At 41.8% G+C, this 14085-nt stretch overlaps 1 protein-coding gene across 1 annotated transcript in view; it reads right to left on the reverse strand.

The window, feature by feature from the left end:
• Nucleotides 1–14085, reverse strand: part of GARNL3 (GTPase activating Rap/RanGAP domain like 3) — a 149304-nt gene that overhangs the window by 34855 nt on the left and 100364 nt on the right. The window contains exons 16-21 of the mRNA XM_003407721.4: nucleotides 13253–13327; nucleotides 10186–10297; nucleotides 5575–5673; nucleotides 5086–5202; nucleotides 4165–4337; nucleotides 2349–2507 (exon numbers count right to left, since the gene is read on the reverse strand). Coding sequence (XP_003407769.2) covers nucleotides 2349–2507; nucleotides 4165–4337; nucleotides 5086–5202; nucleotides 5575–5673; nucleotides 10186–10297; nucleotides 13253–13327 — 735 coding nt within the window. The remainder of the gene's footprint in view (nucleotides 1–2348; nucleotides 2508–4164; nucleotides 4338–5085; nucleotides 5203–5574; nucleotides 5674–10185; nucleotides 10298–13252; nucleotides 13328–14085) is intronic.

Raw genomic sequence — 14085 nt, forward strand, 5'->3', positions numbered from 1 at the left:
GGTGTTACAGATTGAATCGTGTCCCCCAAAATATGTGTCGTAAATCCTGATTTCTACGCCTGTGGTTATAATCCTCTTTGGGACCGCGTTGTCTTTGTTATGTTAATGAGGCAAGATTAGTGTAGGGTGTGTCTTGAGTCAATCTCTTCTGAGATATAAAGGAGATTAAACAAGCAAGCTGAAAGAAGCAGAGCTGGGGGTAAGACAGATGCCAAGACACATGGAGATCTCCAAGGAATCCGGAAGCAGAAGCTGGAGAGACAAGGACCTTCCTCCAGAGCCAACAGAGAAAGTCTTCCCCACAAGCTGGCACTTTGAATTTGGACTTTCTAGCCTCCTAAACTGTGAGAAAATAAATTTGTTTGTTAAAGCCATCCACTTGTGGTATTTCTGTTACAGCAGCACTAGAGAATTAAAACAGAATTTGATACCAGAGTGCAGTTCCTACTCTAACAAATACCTACAATGTGGAAGTGGTTTTGGAATTGGGTAATGGGTGGAGGTGGAAAGAGTTTTAAGAATCCTGGAAACCCTGGTGGTGTAGTGGTTAAGAGCTACGGCTGCTAGCCAAAAGACTGGCAGTTCAAATCTACCAGGCGCTCCTTGGAAACCCTATGGGCAGCTCTACTCTGTCCTATAGGGTCACTATGAGTTGAAACCAGTTTTTTTTTTTTTTAATAGTAAAATCCTAGACTGCCTTGAAAAGGCTGTTGTAGAATTATGACGTCAAAGGCCTTTCTGGTGAGGGCTTAGAAGGAGCTGAGGAGAGCTATAGAGAAAGTCTCTATAGTGTTAGAGAATACATATGGCACCAGCAACAGAATGATGTTAGAAATGTGGGTGTTAAACGTACTTCTGATGAGGCTTTAAAGAATGTGAACATGTGATTGGACAATGGAGGAGGGGCAATATTTTTTTATGTAGTGGCAAAGAACTTCTCTGAATTATGTTCAAATGTTTGGTGGAAGGTAGAACTTGTAATTGATCTGGGGTGGGGTCAGAGCACTGCTCTTTGTAAAGGCTCTCTAGGTGATTACGGCCAGGGCTGAAAAGCAATGTATACCAGTGGAACCCAAACTTGTCTGAACATTTGAATCACCCGGGATCATTGACAAGTTTCAAAGCTCATGCCACACCCAAGACCAAAGAAGTCTCTGGGACACAGGCATCAGTACTTCTCGAAGCTCCTCAGATAACACCAACTGCAGACAAGTTTGGACATCACCAATATATAAAAGAGCAATGACAGAGTAATCTGAGATTGAAAACAGCCTAATAGTAAAAGATAAGAAGGCCTCCTACTATATCTAGATTTTTCCTTTTCTTAAAATCTTGTTCTAATTGTTCATCTTCTTAACATACTAATTAACAAATTTTAATGAATATTTATGTAGTGCATGTACTAATACAAAGTCGTACTTTTCAATTTCTTAGAAAGCATAATTGGAAAGAATTCTGCAGTCTGTTTGATTTAACTGAACATAACTGGAGGAAGCCTGTTGGTTTGGAAGCCTCATGAGGAACTATATTCTCCCCTGGGGGCAACTTTCCAATTCTCTGCCATCCTAAGCAGAATGCTGGCACTGCATTATGCAAACTTAAAGTGGCTCAAATGTTATCAGGCCTCACCCTGCTTCACAGCAATAAACGGACTGAAGAGCTCTGTGAGCTGCTAACTCAGTGCTGAAGTCTCCAGTGGCAGGTCAGAGAGTGGTGTTCACCACGCTCTAGTGAGTGTTAATGTTCAGACGCCCGAACAGTCATCTTTAGAGTTTTAGGGCAGCGTCGGGTGGACCTTAGATTCTGTCCAAACCCCAGGACATCACTGTTGTCTATGCAGCTCAAGGCAGAGGGTGTAGACCCTCTCCTAATGATGTTCTACCTCTTCTTCCTTTCCCAGTGGGGCTCTAAAGGGATTGAGGGGTGCTATATCCTCCCCAGCGACCCACTCCCCAAACTGTGAGCATGCAGGGTCACAGTGAGCAACCTTATTCTCCAAAGGCTCTCCTGGTACGAATTGCCAAGCAAATGTTCTCATTTACTTATTTATTTGTATTTAGCTTTTTGACTCTTCATTTCTCTTTTATTCAAAAAGATGGAATGGCAGGGCAAGATCTGGAAAAGCTGAATGAGGCAAGGGGAACATTTCATTATACTGGACCAAACTACTTTGATCTATAAAAATGGCAGCGTCATGTCGTTCTGCCTAAGTGGTATATCACATAATACTGATATGATAAATAGTATGCAAGTTTAAAGAAATCCTAATCATGGCATCACAAAGTTAGAAGGCATAACCAATCCCAGTCTTCTTTGATTCCCACTTGTCCCTGTAACTGTCAACTTACCCTGTTGGCCTCCACGTGGTGCAGTCTAAAGGCCTCCCCCGTGCTCTCATTGACCACATCAAATTGGTGTCGATAAGCCACACAGATGAGATTGTCGCTCTCTTCAGTTGGCCCATCCACTAAGGTCATCACCACAGGAGGGTCAGATAGACATATCTCCTATGTGATTGATGATGGAGGAGAAAGGGGTTAGAACACCGAGCGGCCACCTTATCAACTCCCCACGGCCCAGGGATCACATCAGACTTTTCCCTTCCACAATCTGTTTTCAGGACGCAGCCCTTTGTCCAAAGGAAAGGGTAGAGACCAGGAAACAATTTTATAAAACTGATTCAATGGTACAGTCTGCTTTAGCCCTCAGATAGTCTGGCCCTGTTCTGTAAGATACAATAATTATTATTATAGCAATAACAGTAATAATAACCTTATTGAGCACTTACCACATGCCAGGCACTGTTCTCATTGAATCCTTATAACATCCCTATGAAGTAGGTACAGCGATTATTCCATTTTACAGATGAGAAAACTAAGGCTCCAAGGTCAAGAGACTTGCCTATGGTCACATGGGTTGTATGTGGTAGGGCCCAGTTTTGAACTCAGGAAATGCGATTTCAGAGCTGATAAACTTAACTGTTATGCTATTCTGTCCCCTTAAATCAGATATTGGCATGAATTGATATGGCAGATTCCAGGGTATTTAACTCTATTTAGGCAAAAATAATTTCTCATCTTGCCTACAGGTGTACTCTACCTTCGTGGTTAATGTTTGACATATTTTATACCTTAATGTATGATAGTTTAAAAAAAAATAACAGATAGTAAGATGGAAGATCAGGGAAGGAACTTGGTACTGTTCTGGGACCTCTGAAGAAGCTTCTCTCACAAGGCTTCACCCTCACACTATCAGTAAACCCTACTGACTACAGCAAGCAGGGCATCTTTGCTGACTGATTTTTCCCACCTTCACAGCTACCAAAGCCACCAGCATCTCTTGCTGGGATCCTGCATTAGCCCCTTGCAGGTCTCCCTATTTCTAGTCTTGGTCCCCTATGCTCCTTCCACACAGTAGCCAAAGTGATCTTTTTAAAACATGTCGCTTCTTGCTTTAAGCCTTCTGGTGACTTCCCATTGCAGCCAAAGTTCTTGCAGTGGCCTTCAGGGCTCAAGATAATCTGGCCCCAGGGCACTCTGCCCTCACTGCTTTGTTTACTTTGCTCCAGCCACCTCAGCCCCTTGACTGTGCCTTGGACAGGGGCTCAGGGCCCCTGAGTGGCTGCTCCTTCTGCCTGGAATGCCCAGATATCCTCATCCCTCACTCTCATAGTCCATTTGGGTCTCTGCTCAAAGGTAATCATTTCAGAGAGGGCTTCCCTAGACACTCTAAAAGAGAACTACCTTTCTTTACCCGCCACTCACCACCCCCCTTCCATTATTCTCTGTTCCCGCATCCTACTTTATTTTTATTCTCAGCACTTATTTCTGCCTGCTGTCATATGTGTATTTGCTTATTTCTGTTATCCTTCAACTAGAAAGCAATCTCCATGAAAGGAGAGACTTTGTTTTGTTCACCGCTGTGTTTCTAGTGCATAGAACAGCACCTATAGGTGTTCATTGGGATGAACAAGCTGGCTGGAGTAGGGAAGAGCCCTTGTTGTGTTAGTCTTCTGGGGAAACTAGGGTACCAGAGGAGAGGGTTTCCGTAGCTGGTTAATGAGCAGTGGAACACCACCAGTGGTTGACACACTCTGGGTGGAAGGAGAGAGTCTGCCTCAGGACATCTCGGCCAGGAGAGAAGTGATTTGAAGAGAAAGCCTACCCTGATGTACTGGAATTCTTCAACAGGTGACTCCGATAGGGGAGATAATAATGAGATGCCGATTACTCCGCTTGGCTTATGTTTCCTTGTGATCAGAAGCAGTTTATTCCGGATTGCAACAATAATTCTCAGCTCTCTGCTATGGTGAGTGTTAATGGCATACAAGTGACAACCTGGGAAGAGAAATAAATGATACTGAACAGATGACAAGAGGCCTTGGCATTACCTAACAACCCTGGAAATTAAGCACACCCCAGGAAATGGGAAATAAGGGAGGAGGACCATGAATGGACTAAGAAAGTTTCTGCTACCAAGCAGAGGGGAGCTTGAAATAAAATTAGGTTGAGTTAGCGAAAAATTAAGGAAGTCATATTCCCTGTATTCTAGAATTTGTGGGTTGAGTTTCATACCTGCTACATCACATGAATTGAAATGAGAGATCGGAGCTTCAGGAACCAAAACCAAAAAAACCCCCAAACCAAACCCGGTGCTGTCGAGTCGATTGCGACTCGTAGCAACCCGATAGAATAGAGGAGAACTGCCCCATACAGTTTCCAAGGAGCGCTTGGTGGATTCAAATGGTCTACCTCTGGCTTAGCAGCTGTAGCTCTTAACCACTGTACTGCCAGGGTTTCCTTCAGGGACCAAAGTGCGTAAAAATCTCTTCACTCACAGACTTGCTTGAGGAGCTTAATTTACCTACAAACCATTTACATGGCCTAAAAGTTCCTCTGGTTCTCAACGTGTTTTTCTACCTTTCAAGGTTCTCTTAAAGAACAATGATGCTATCTTTGTGATGTTTCCAAGTAAAAAAAAAAAAACCAATAAAATAAAATTCCTATTCATTTTTATTTCTAGTAAAACATGAGCAGTTTGAGAAAAAAAATTAAACAGAAGCCACTAAAAGACGAACCAAGTCACCTTTTGTTTTCTCAAGCTTATTTTCTCTGCAGTCATACTTGCTCTTCACAACCTGTTTTCCCTCGAAGCCCTTTTGCACAGTGCTTAGCCTGAAGACAAAGAGGCGGGCATCTTTTCCTAGTGAAATAAAAAAGATTGGAGAGGAGATTAACACGGCAAAGTTAAATGACCTGGAAAAACTGAAAGGGCAGACTGCGTAGGAAAATTAGGGCTAGAAGAGTAAGGATTTGAGGTGTTCCAGAATTCAGCAGAAACCCAGATCCCCTTTATCTAACAATGTAATTAAGGAGGCCTTCCTGCCCTACTCTCTGTCCCTCATCACCTCTCCCCAGAGAACAAATGGGCCACCAAGGGACCCTGACCATCAGGCCTCAGGAAAAGGAAGAGCTGGCATGGCTTACCTAGGCAGTCAGACCACCCTCAGTGTCCCCCACAGAAGGCTATACGCTCTTTTCCTCCCAGAGCCCACTGTGTGGAAGGGAATAGCACCTTTGTCTGCTCTGAGAATCAGCAGGTCCAGAGTCTCCAACACGTGCATCTGCTTCACTGGCAGAGTTTTGTCAAACACTGGCACTGATGGAAGGTCATCTGGAAAAGGACACCTGGTTACCCAGCACTGCAACCATAGCCCATACTTTTCTAGCGCCTATAAAACATGCCTGTAGGAAGTCTAGGACCCCAGGTCTCTCTAGCCAAGGAAGGAAGTCAGCTTCGGGAGCTTTCATCAGGTCTGTGCATTAAGTTCAAGCACTATTCTCTTCTCAGCTCAGGGAGAAGTACTGACGTTTCCTTCTCAAAGACATTCAGAACTCTATATATCGAGCGTAGCAGCAGGGGTATGTAAACTATATTCTTCTCCTTAATGTTTATCAAAGTAAAAGCAACGTCTTTCAATCCCAGTTTTCACTGGGGTTGTAACCAAAGGACTGAACACCAACTTAAAACAAAAAACAAAACAGAATAATATCAGCCACTTCTTTCAAGTATTTTATTTTTATGTAATGCTTGAAATTACACCATATCTTACGTCACTTTGTATATTTCCCAAGAAAGCATAATTAATATTTTCTCTTGTATTTAAAATAAATAAAAACTCACCCTACTCTAACACACCTGTATCAATTGTAGTTTGCCTACCAATTTTCAGTATTTCTCCATATGGGAATATGAAATCTCTTCTTTAGACTAAAATAAGTCAAAGTTAAAGAAAAATATAATAAATTGCCCAAATAACAGGAAAATCAAATATAAGTGGAAATGCTCAGGAAGATTTCAGGCAAATGGATGATTAAAGACATTTCAGAATATACATAGGATTTGTTTTTAGCTTACTTACTGGGCTCTTAAATTGCTAGCAATTACTTTGTTCCTGGGGGGCCCTAGAAGATAGGGAGCTAAAGGAGTTATGTTGTTCTGTAAGCAAAAAGGGCTCTTTTGAGCTTGACCCAGAATAGGAGCAAGGCAGTCCAGAGATGGTATGGGCATTTTAGGTAGAACTGGCTATCTCATTCTTTGTCTGAACTAAGTCTGAAACTTATGTCTTCAGGTGCTCTGCTGTTGCGGGCTTGGGTTTGTCTAGTGATAATTTAGGTACGAGGATCCCTGAGCATCTTGCCTCTTCCAGGAATCTAAGTCTGGTTGGAAGCCCATCCATCCCTGGGGTGGTGTTCAGGAGGAAGTGGAGCTTTCGCCATCAGGATAAGTAACTGCTCATAGTGGAGAGGGCTCTCCCACTCCTACAGCAGGTCTGTGAGGGCTCTGGATTTCTCAGAGCACAGAGCCTGCTAAGCTCTCATTAGACTCAGGGCTCATCTCTAAGTTCCCCTTAATTATTGGGGCAAATGTAAATTTCATGACAGCCTGTCAGCCACTTTTCCTCCTCCTCTACCCCAGGCCTTTGCAAAAAGAAACAGACTCTCAGGGTCTTCGTACTTGGCTGGGGGAAGACTTGATTTTTCAAAACACAGGGTCACTCCAGTATTTGTTTGGCTAAATAACTATGATTATTTCATTTTGTTTTGTAACAACAATAGCAGCAACAGCAACAGCAGCTAACAGACACTGAGGGCCTACTACATGCCAGACCCTAATGCTAAGTGTTCCATTTATTTAATTTAAATGTCTCAATTACCCTATTAGGTAGGAACTTGTAATAGTCCCATTTCACAAATGAAGAATCTGAGGCTCAGAGGTGTTAATGACTTGTTCGAGGTCATACCTTGAGCACGCAGAACCCAAGTCCGTGTAGGGACGAAGCCCCTGATCTTAACCAGCTGCAGCGTAAAAGCAGTACCACATCCCCATGGATTGATTGTGCAACCATGGGAACAGTAATGTGAAGCATTAACAAACGGTAGAAGCACCTCATTAAAAATTTAAAACAGTGGTATACTAGGTAGCTGCTAAACTGTACAGAGTAAATTAACATTTATTCTCCATCAAATCTTTCCCAGATGGCTGAACTTGTTTCCACACACCATAGGAAAGAAGAGGAGGTGAGAAATGACATGCGGACCCTAAGGATTGTTTCTTAACATTTTTTTCCCCTCTTGTAATCTCTTCATGAAGAAGCTCACAGTCATTTACAGCCTGCTTCTCTATTACTTTAAAACCAGACAAATGGCGACAGCGTATTTATCAGTATTTAGACTCCCTTCAAAGTAGGTTTTGCTACATTTAGAACACAAAGGATCTTGATTTTTAAAAATGACCTTGAAAGGAGTAGACTATCGTGCCGGTAAATTTAATGAAATTAAGCAGAGGCTAACAGGATGGCCTCTGCTTATGGAGTGGAACTCAACCTGAAATGAAATAGAGAGATTCACTCATGGAAACAATGCACAATATGATTAAGTATAGACAAGAAAAAGGTAAACGAAGAAATAACAAGAGAATATGGCTTAAAAGCACAACAAGGAATACAAAAGAAAGCCTGAAGGGTTATTCTCCTTTTCAGCAAAAGCGAACAGGGAAGCATCACATGAAAAAATAATCTGAATATTAAATCAAAGCTCAGTAATAAATCTAAGTAATAAACTTAAGTGTATAAGGCTACCACCTATTTAAGACGGCCTTTTTTTTTTTTTTTTAAATTCAGAGAACATAAAGAGGAAAATTTATGTAATCTTGGTTCGGATTTTACATTGAAGAAAGAGAAGCATCTCAAATAGAATTTTTTTTTTCTACTTTTAAGCAAGCCTTACAAATAGTCAATATCAGGCATACTGCTTTCTCTTTCCCAAAAAGGCAGAAAGAATTTTACTGTCTTTGATTCATAAAATTTTTCATAAATTATTTGCCCAGGACTGTCTTTTTGGGAGTCTATGCTAAGGTAAAGAAAAAAATATTGGTAAGGTTGAATTTAATTTTAATAAAATATAGCTGGTTGAGTGGAAAGAGCACTGGACAAGGAGCCCCCCTGGGTTCTGGTCCCAGAAGTACCACTCACCAGCTACATGACCGTGGGCGAGGCGTGCAATTTCTTTAGGTCTCAGTTTCTTCATCCTAAAAGACTGGACTCAACCTCTAGGTCTGTTTTGTTTTGAACCTTTTTTAAAATAAATTCTTTTATTTAGTTGCACTTCCGGGAAAAGCTAAGGATTTTGTTACTTATAGCGAGTTCATAGGGACATAGCCAAGGTAATAGCTGTTGTTTAATAAGCTATTACCATGCGCCAGGCAATGCTTTAAGCACTTAACATAGGTAACTTTATTTAATCCCCATGATCCCTTCCAGTTAGTTGTCATCATCCCCATTTTATTGTCTTTTTTTTTTTTTAATTGTTATGAACGATTTTCCAGGTACTTAAAAATTACCCCCATTTTAGAGAAATCTGAGGAAATCCTGAGAGGTTAAGTAATTTTTCCAAGGTCACAAAGATTTTCTAATGGTTTTGTAGTTCCTAAAATTAAATATTTAATTCAAATTCTGAATTTCTTAATTTTAAATTATCTACCTTTTATGAAATTAGTTACATGTACAATTATGTTATAGACATACAATTAAAACATACATAAAAATAATAGATAAGGTCAGAAACAAGCCCATTATAGAGCAGTCCAGCTCTCTCATCATACTACAGAAGGTACCTAGCACGGTGCCAGGCACATAGCAGGCACTTAGTACTGAGTGACGGTCTGAGGGAGGGAGTAAAGTCAGTACTGAAGGGCAGGCAGATACTGCATAGTTTTAGGCCATTACGTGACTCTCAAAGTGGCAGCTTTCAGTATTCTCATAAAGCATTCTATAGCAACTGGAGACTGGGTTGGCCTGCTCCATGCAGTCCCAGAGTTGCCTTTAAAACATGCTGTCTCAACGTCCACAGCTCCCTCTGAGCCCCAGGAGAGGACCATTGCTGGTGTTCAGCCCCTTTAGGTCACATTAGGTATGTGGAAGACCCAAAGGGGCTTTCTGCTAGAGAAGACCATACAGTCCACGAGTCAAAATTCCCATCCAAGGTTGAATTCCCTCTAAAGCACCCTCACCAATGGCATGCCCAATTGATAGACAGGGAACCGACTCTTGCTCCAGGCAGTCTGATCTACCTGTCTGTCAGAAAGTTTGATTTTACATTGAGTCAAAATATATCTCCCTGTCAAAATCTTTTCATTTTTATAACCATCAAAAAATGGATTTTCTAAGATTCTTATTGCTTGTTTTGAATACAATACTTTTTGAATCAGAAACCTTAAAAAAAAAAAAAAAAAAAGTCTTTGAGAGAGAGGAGAGCATGTCTCTGATATCCACAAACCAAAAACAAAGAGGCTCTAAATAACATGTTTTTGTTGATCTCAGGAAGAATGTCGGAATCATGACAAGTACTGGCTCAAACAGTAGATCCTTTTTTGCAGGTAATTTAATTTTTACAGACTAATCAGAGATCTGGGGAAGGAATGAGCCAATCATGCATGGCTCACCCTCGAGTTTGCTTCCCTGTTTGCCCAGAAAACAAGGGGTTAACTTGTAAGGTAATGAAATTTTGCTAACCTTACTTCTGAAGACGTATTTATGGCCTAAAGGGTGTTGACTGGTGATCACCCACATTAAAAATACTATAAGTTACACAAATAAAGCATTTGTAGGAGCAGCTACTCACTAACCATCCACTAGCAAGACGCCAGCATCAGTGGAAATCAGCAAGGCCTGGCCCCAGGGATCTGCACACACAGCTTCATGAGGGAAATTACTGCAGAAACACTGGGGCTCCCAAGGCTGCGAGGCGACACAAGCATTGGAAAATAAGTGCACCAGAAAAAATACACTGTGGCCCATCAAATGGAAATGTACAGTACGAATCCTGAAGCAGTAACACAGATACTCCAGTGGGAGCAGAGTCACGCTAAACCCCAGTAGCTCAATGAGGTCTGGACTCAGTTACTTTTCTTAAGAAGAAAAGTCTCCTTGCAAACCCATATGCGATAGGAAAAGAATAGATTCACTTGTTTCTGGCACCGTGACCTGTCTCTATATTGTTCAAATGTTCCGTGAGGAAAATCAAAGCATTGGAAAGATTTTTAAAGCATTTTTCTTTAACACCTGGAAGGTGGACCAATTGTTGCCTATTTTTTGGAGAATTCATATTAGTGCATCATAAAAGGAAGTCCCACGTAACTGTATTAAAAAAGTCAGATTCCTGTGTTGCTGATTCAGCAAAATTATTAAACCATACACAATGCACGAGATTGATATTGTCTTAATATGAAAATGCTTATTGGCTCATTTAAGGCTAGAAAATCCTAAAAGAACAAAAATAACATCTGCTTATAGGAAAATGTCAAGTGCTACCAATAAACTACTCACATCCCCCCGTGTGACATATTCACAGCATGTGAGCTTTTTTCCTTGAGTCTTAATTTCACTTTCATTTCAGATATAAAGCTGTTAACTCGCCCTCACAACTGCTTCAGAGCTGTGTGTGAATGCCTGGAGCTGGTGGGTCATTGTTTAGTGGGTTTTTAGTCACACTGGAATTGTGAACATTTTCAACAGAATCATTCACTTCCCTCCAAGCCACCTGGCTCAGCCTCAAAGGACAAAGGAAGTTCCTAGAGATTCTCAGGGATAAGGCAAAGTCTTACATCTTCACTTTTGCTCTCAATTAGACACAAGGGCCTGGTGTCCCACCTGGGGCTATACACGTGTGTGCATGTGTGTGCAAGTGTATGTTTGTATGCACTGGGGGCACACATGCTTGCATACCCTGAGTAGATGTGCGGACTCTGAGGACTACCTTAAAGGGTGTCATGAGGGCTGAGGTAAGTACTGTGTGCATCATTGCTATCTTAGAAAAATCATGATCTCCCTTTAAGAAACCCACAAGCCTCCCAAAATACTCTAATTGCTAGCATGCCAGCTTGTACTGTTCTGAAAAGATCACCTGAAAAATGTGAAAACATTTTATAAACTGAAAAAGCTACACGAGTGCAGGTCATTAATTCAAGTGGCATTTTCCCAAGATTATTTCTGGCAATCTTGAGTTTGTGACTTATAACAAGAAGACACGAAAAAGTAAAGTCAATATAAATGCCAATCAGACAGACATAGACATCAGAGCATTAGGTAATGTGAAGACAGAACAACCAACTCTTAATAACAAAATATTCTCTGATCAAAGGACATGATTTTAGAAAATTAGGCAGAAAAGGGGTTCTTAACCCAGCAGATCCAAGGGGCCTTTAGAGGATGTATGGTTTACGGATGTCTGTGAAACTTCTAGAACTGAATACAGAATGCTGTGCATATGTACCATTGTATATTTCCCTGGTGTGTGTGTGTGGGGTCCCATTGCTTTAATGGGTTCTCAAAGGTGCTGGTGGCTCCGTGATGCCTGTGGAACCACTGAATACGTATCAGTGCAAGAAGTGTCAGTGATATAAACGCCGATCTGGCCACAAAGGCTTTGGTCTGATGACTGACGGCATTTGCCAGTGTGTAGCGAACCGACTTCTGCCCCGAGGGTCTCAGTGGAGATTCTGCAGGGAAGGAGGGGGTCTCAAGGTCTTCCTGCCTAAGCGTAGAATCCTAAGTAGACCCCTAAGAACATTTTATTAAGAATGTTATTAAATCTCACTGGAATTTGATACTTAGAAAGTACCTGGCAACACTGCAAATTCCTACTATACTCACGACAGGTAGATAGTAGGAATTTCTGCAACCTTTGGGAAGGATGCCTTACCATCAGCCTTAATTTGGCTGTGGTTTTTAGCATCATTTGTATTTTTAGCTCATCATTTTCCTGAAACCAGACTTTAAAGCATACAGGTTCTGCAGTTCAAATACAAATCCTTCACACTTTTATTATGAAGGTAATTGTAGACATAATTCTTTTGCTTTTTATAATGGACACTTCTCTAGTAACGTGCTGCCTGTGAATGTTTCATTTAAATAATTTATACATATTCTGAACACAGACATCATTACGGAGTTATTAAGTGTATAGGGTGATACTTCACAATACAAAATCATGAGTATAGGAAGTTTGTACTCCAACTTGCTTCTTTTTTTTTTCCCTTTCTTTTCTTCATTATCACCTAGTTCTTCATAGAAAGTGGAAACGAGAAGAAGTAGATAGATAGGCTGCAGAATTTTCTGGCTGGCTCAGTGAGCTATAGATCAAGCAGTGGTTTCTCCACCGTGGTCCTCTGACCAGCAGCATCATATTCTCAGACTTCCCTCCAGACCCACTGAACCAGAAACTCTGGGGGAGATTCTAATACACACTGGAGTTCGAGAAACACTGCTGTTGGACCTTGCTGTTCAAAGTGTGATCTGGGGTCAGCAGCACAGGCATCACACATGAGCTTGTTAGAAACGTAGAGCCCTGACCTTGCCCCAAACCTCCTGAATCAGAATATGCATTTGATCAAGATGTCCAGGTGGTCTGTGTGCACACTGAAGCTTGAGAATCACTGCTGAACCCAGCCTGCGTGACCCGGCCTGGCCCGGTAGCTCTGCTCCATTTAAGCACGTGAAGGCACATGCATAGTAGAGACAGAAGAGGGGTTCCCACTAAATGTCTACCCAACTTTATCTGGGGCTCCCCCCGAGGACTCCACAATAGACAAGCGCTACTTCCTCCTGCCCCACAAGCCTCTTTCCAAGAATATGAATAACTTCATTGATGCTAAAAGACATTCACAGCTCAACTTGAAAGGATCATCAACTCACCTCTTTTTTACAGACCCCGGAAGCCGCCAAGCTTGATGGAGCGCCCCCTCTCACAATGGATTTCAGTTTTAGCGCCTTAAAGAACAGAGGCCTCTTTTAAAGTTTGTTATTGGGCAGCAAAAGAACAACAGGACAAACAACCATGATTTCAAATAGATTTAATAAGCAAGAGTAATTTCAGGCCAAAGTTTTCAGGTTCTCACACTGCTTTATCACTGAAGAGAAGGGATTAGTCAGCTGGATGTGGTAAAGCCTGATTACAGTGCTCTAGCCCGCATTAACCCAGAGCCATTCTATCATTTCAATAGATCAGTATAGCAGTACGGTGATTTTCATTAAAAACAGATGATTTCTAGGTCCCTCCTCAATCCTGATGGATCAGAATCTCTAGAAGTAGGGTGGGTATCTTAAACAAGCACCAGTGTTTAAAAGTCTTTGTAATAGTGGCAGCTGTTTTGGGAGAAAGTTATCTTTGTCTCTAAGCTTTCTTCATCCACCCGCCTTGCTCAGCTCCCTACTTTCTGGTCAGACCTTCTCTGCCCCTGGCAGTGTTCCTCCCTGCTGTGACGTGGGGTCAAAGCTGTGTTGCCCCCTGGAACTGAGAAATACCAGTGTCACGTGGCAGTGAGGCAAAGGGAGAGCGGTTTACTCCATAAGTCTGGAATAAGGTGATGATTGGGATGATTGCTTCACAGTAACAGGGCGGAAATTCAGGTGTTCTCTGAGTGACACAGCCACTCTGTTTACCCCTGCCAGGGAGGAGCTCAAGGGGCTTTTCCCAAATTGGCATCCCATGCCTTAGAAAATTCCCAGGAAGCAAGCAAGTGGTACAT

Source organism: Loxodonta africana, chromosome 9 (genome assembly GCF_030014295.1).
Source record: "Loxodonta africana isolate mLoxAfr1 chromosome 9, mLoxAfr1.hap2, whole genome shotgun sequence".
Taxonomy (NCBI): domain Eukaryota; kingdom Metazoa; phylum Chordata; class Mammalia; order Proboscidea; family Elephantidae; genus Loxodonta; species Loxodonta africana.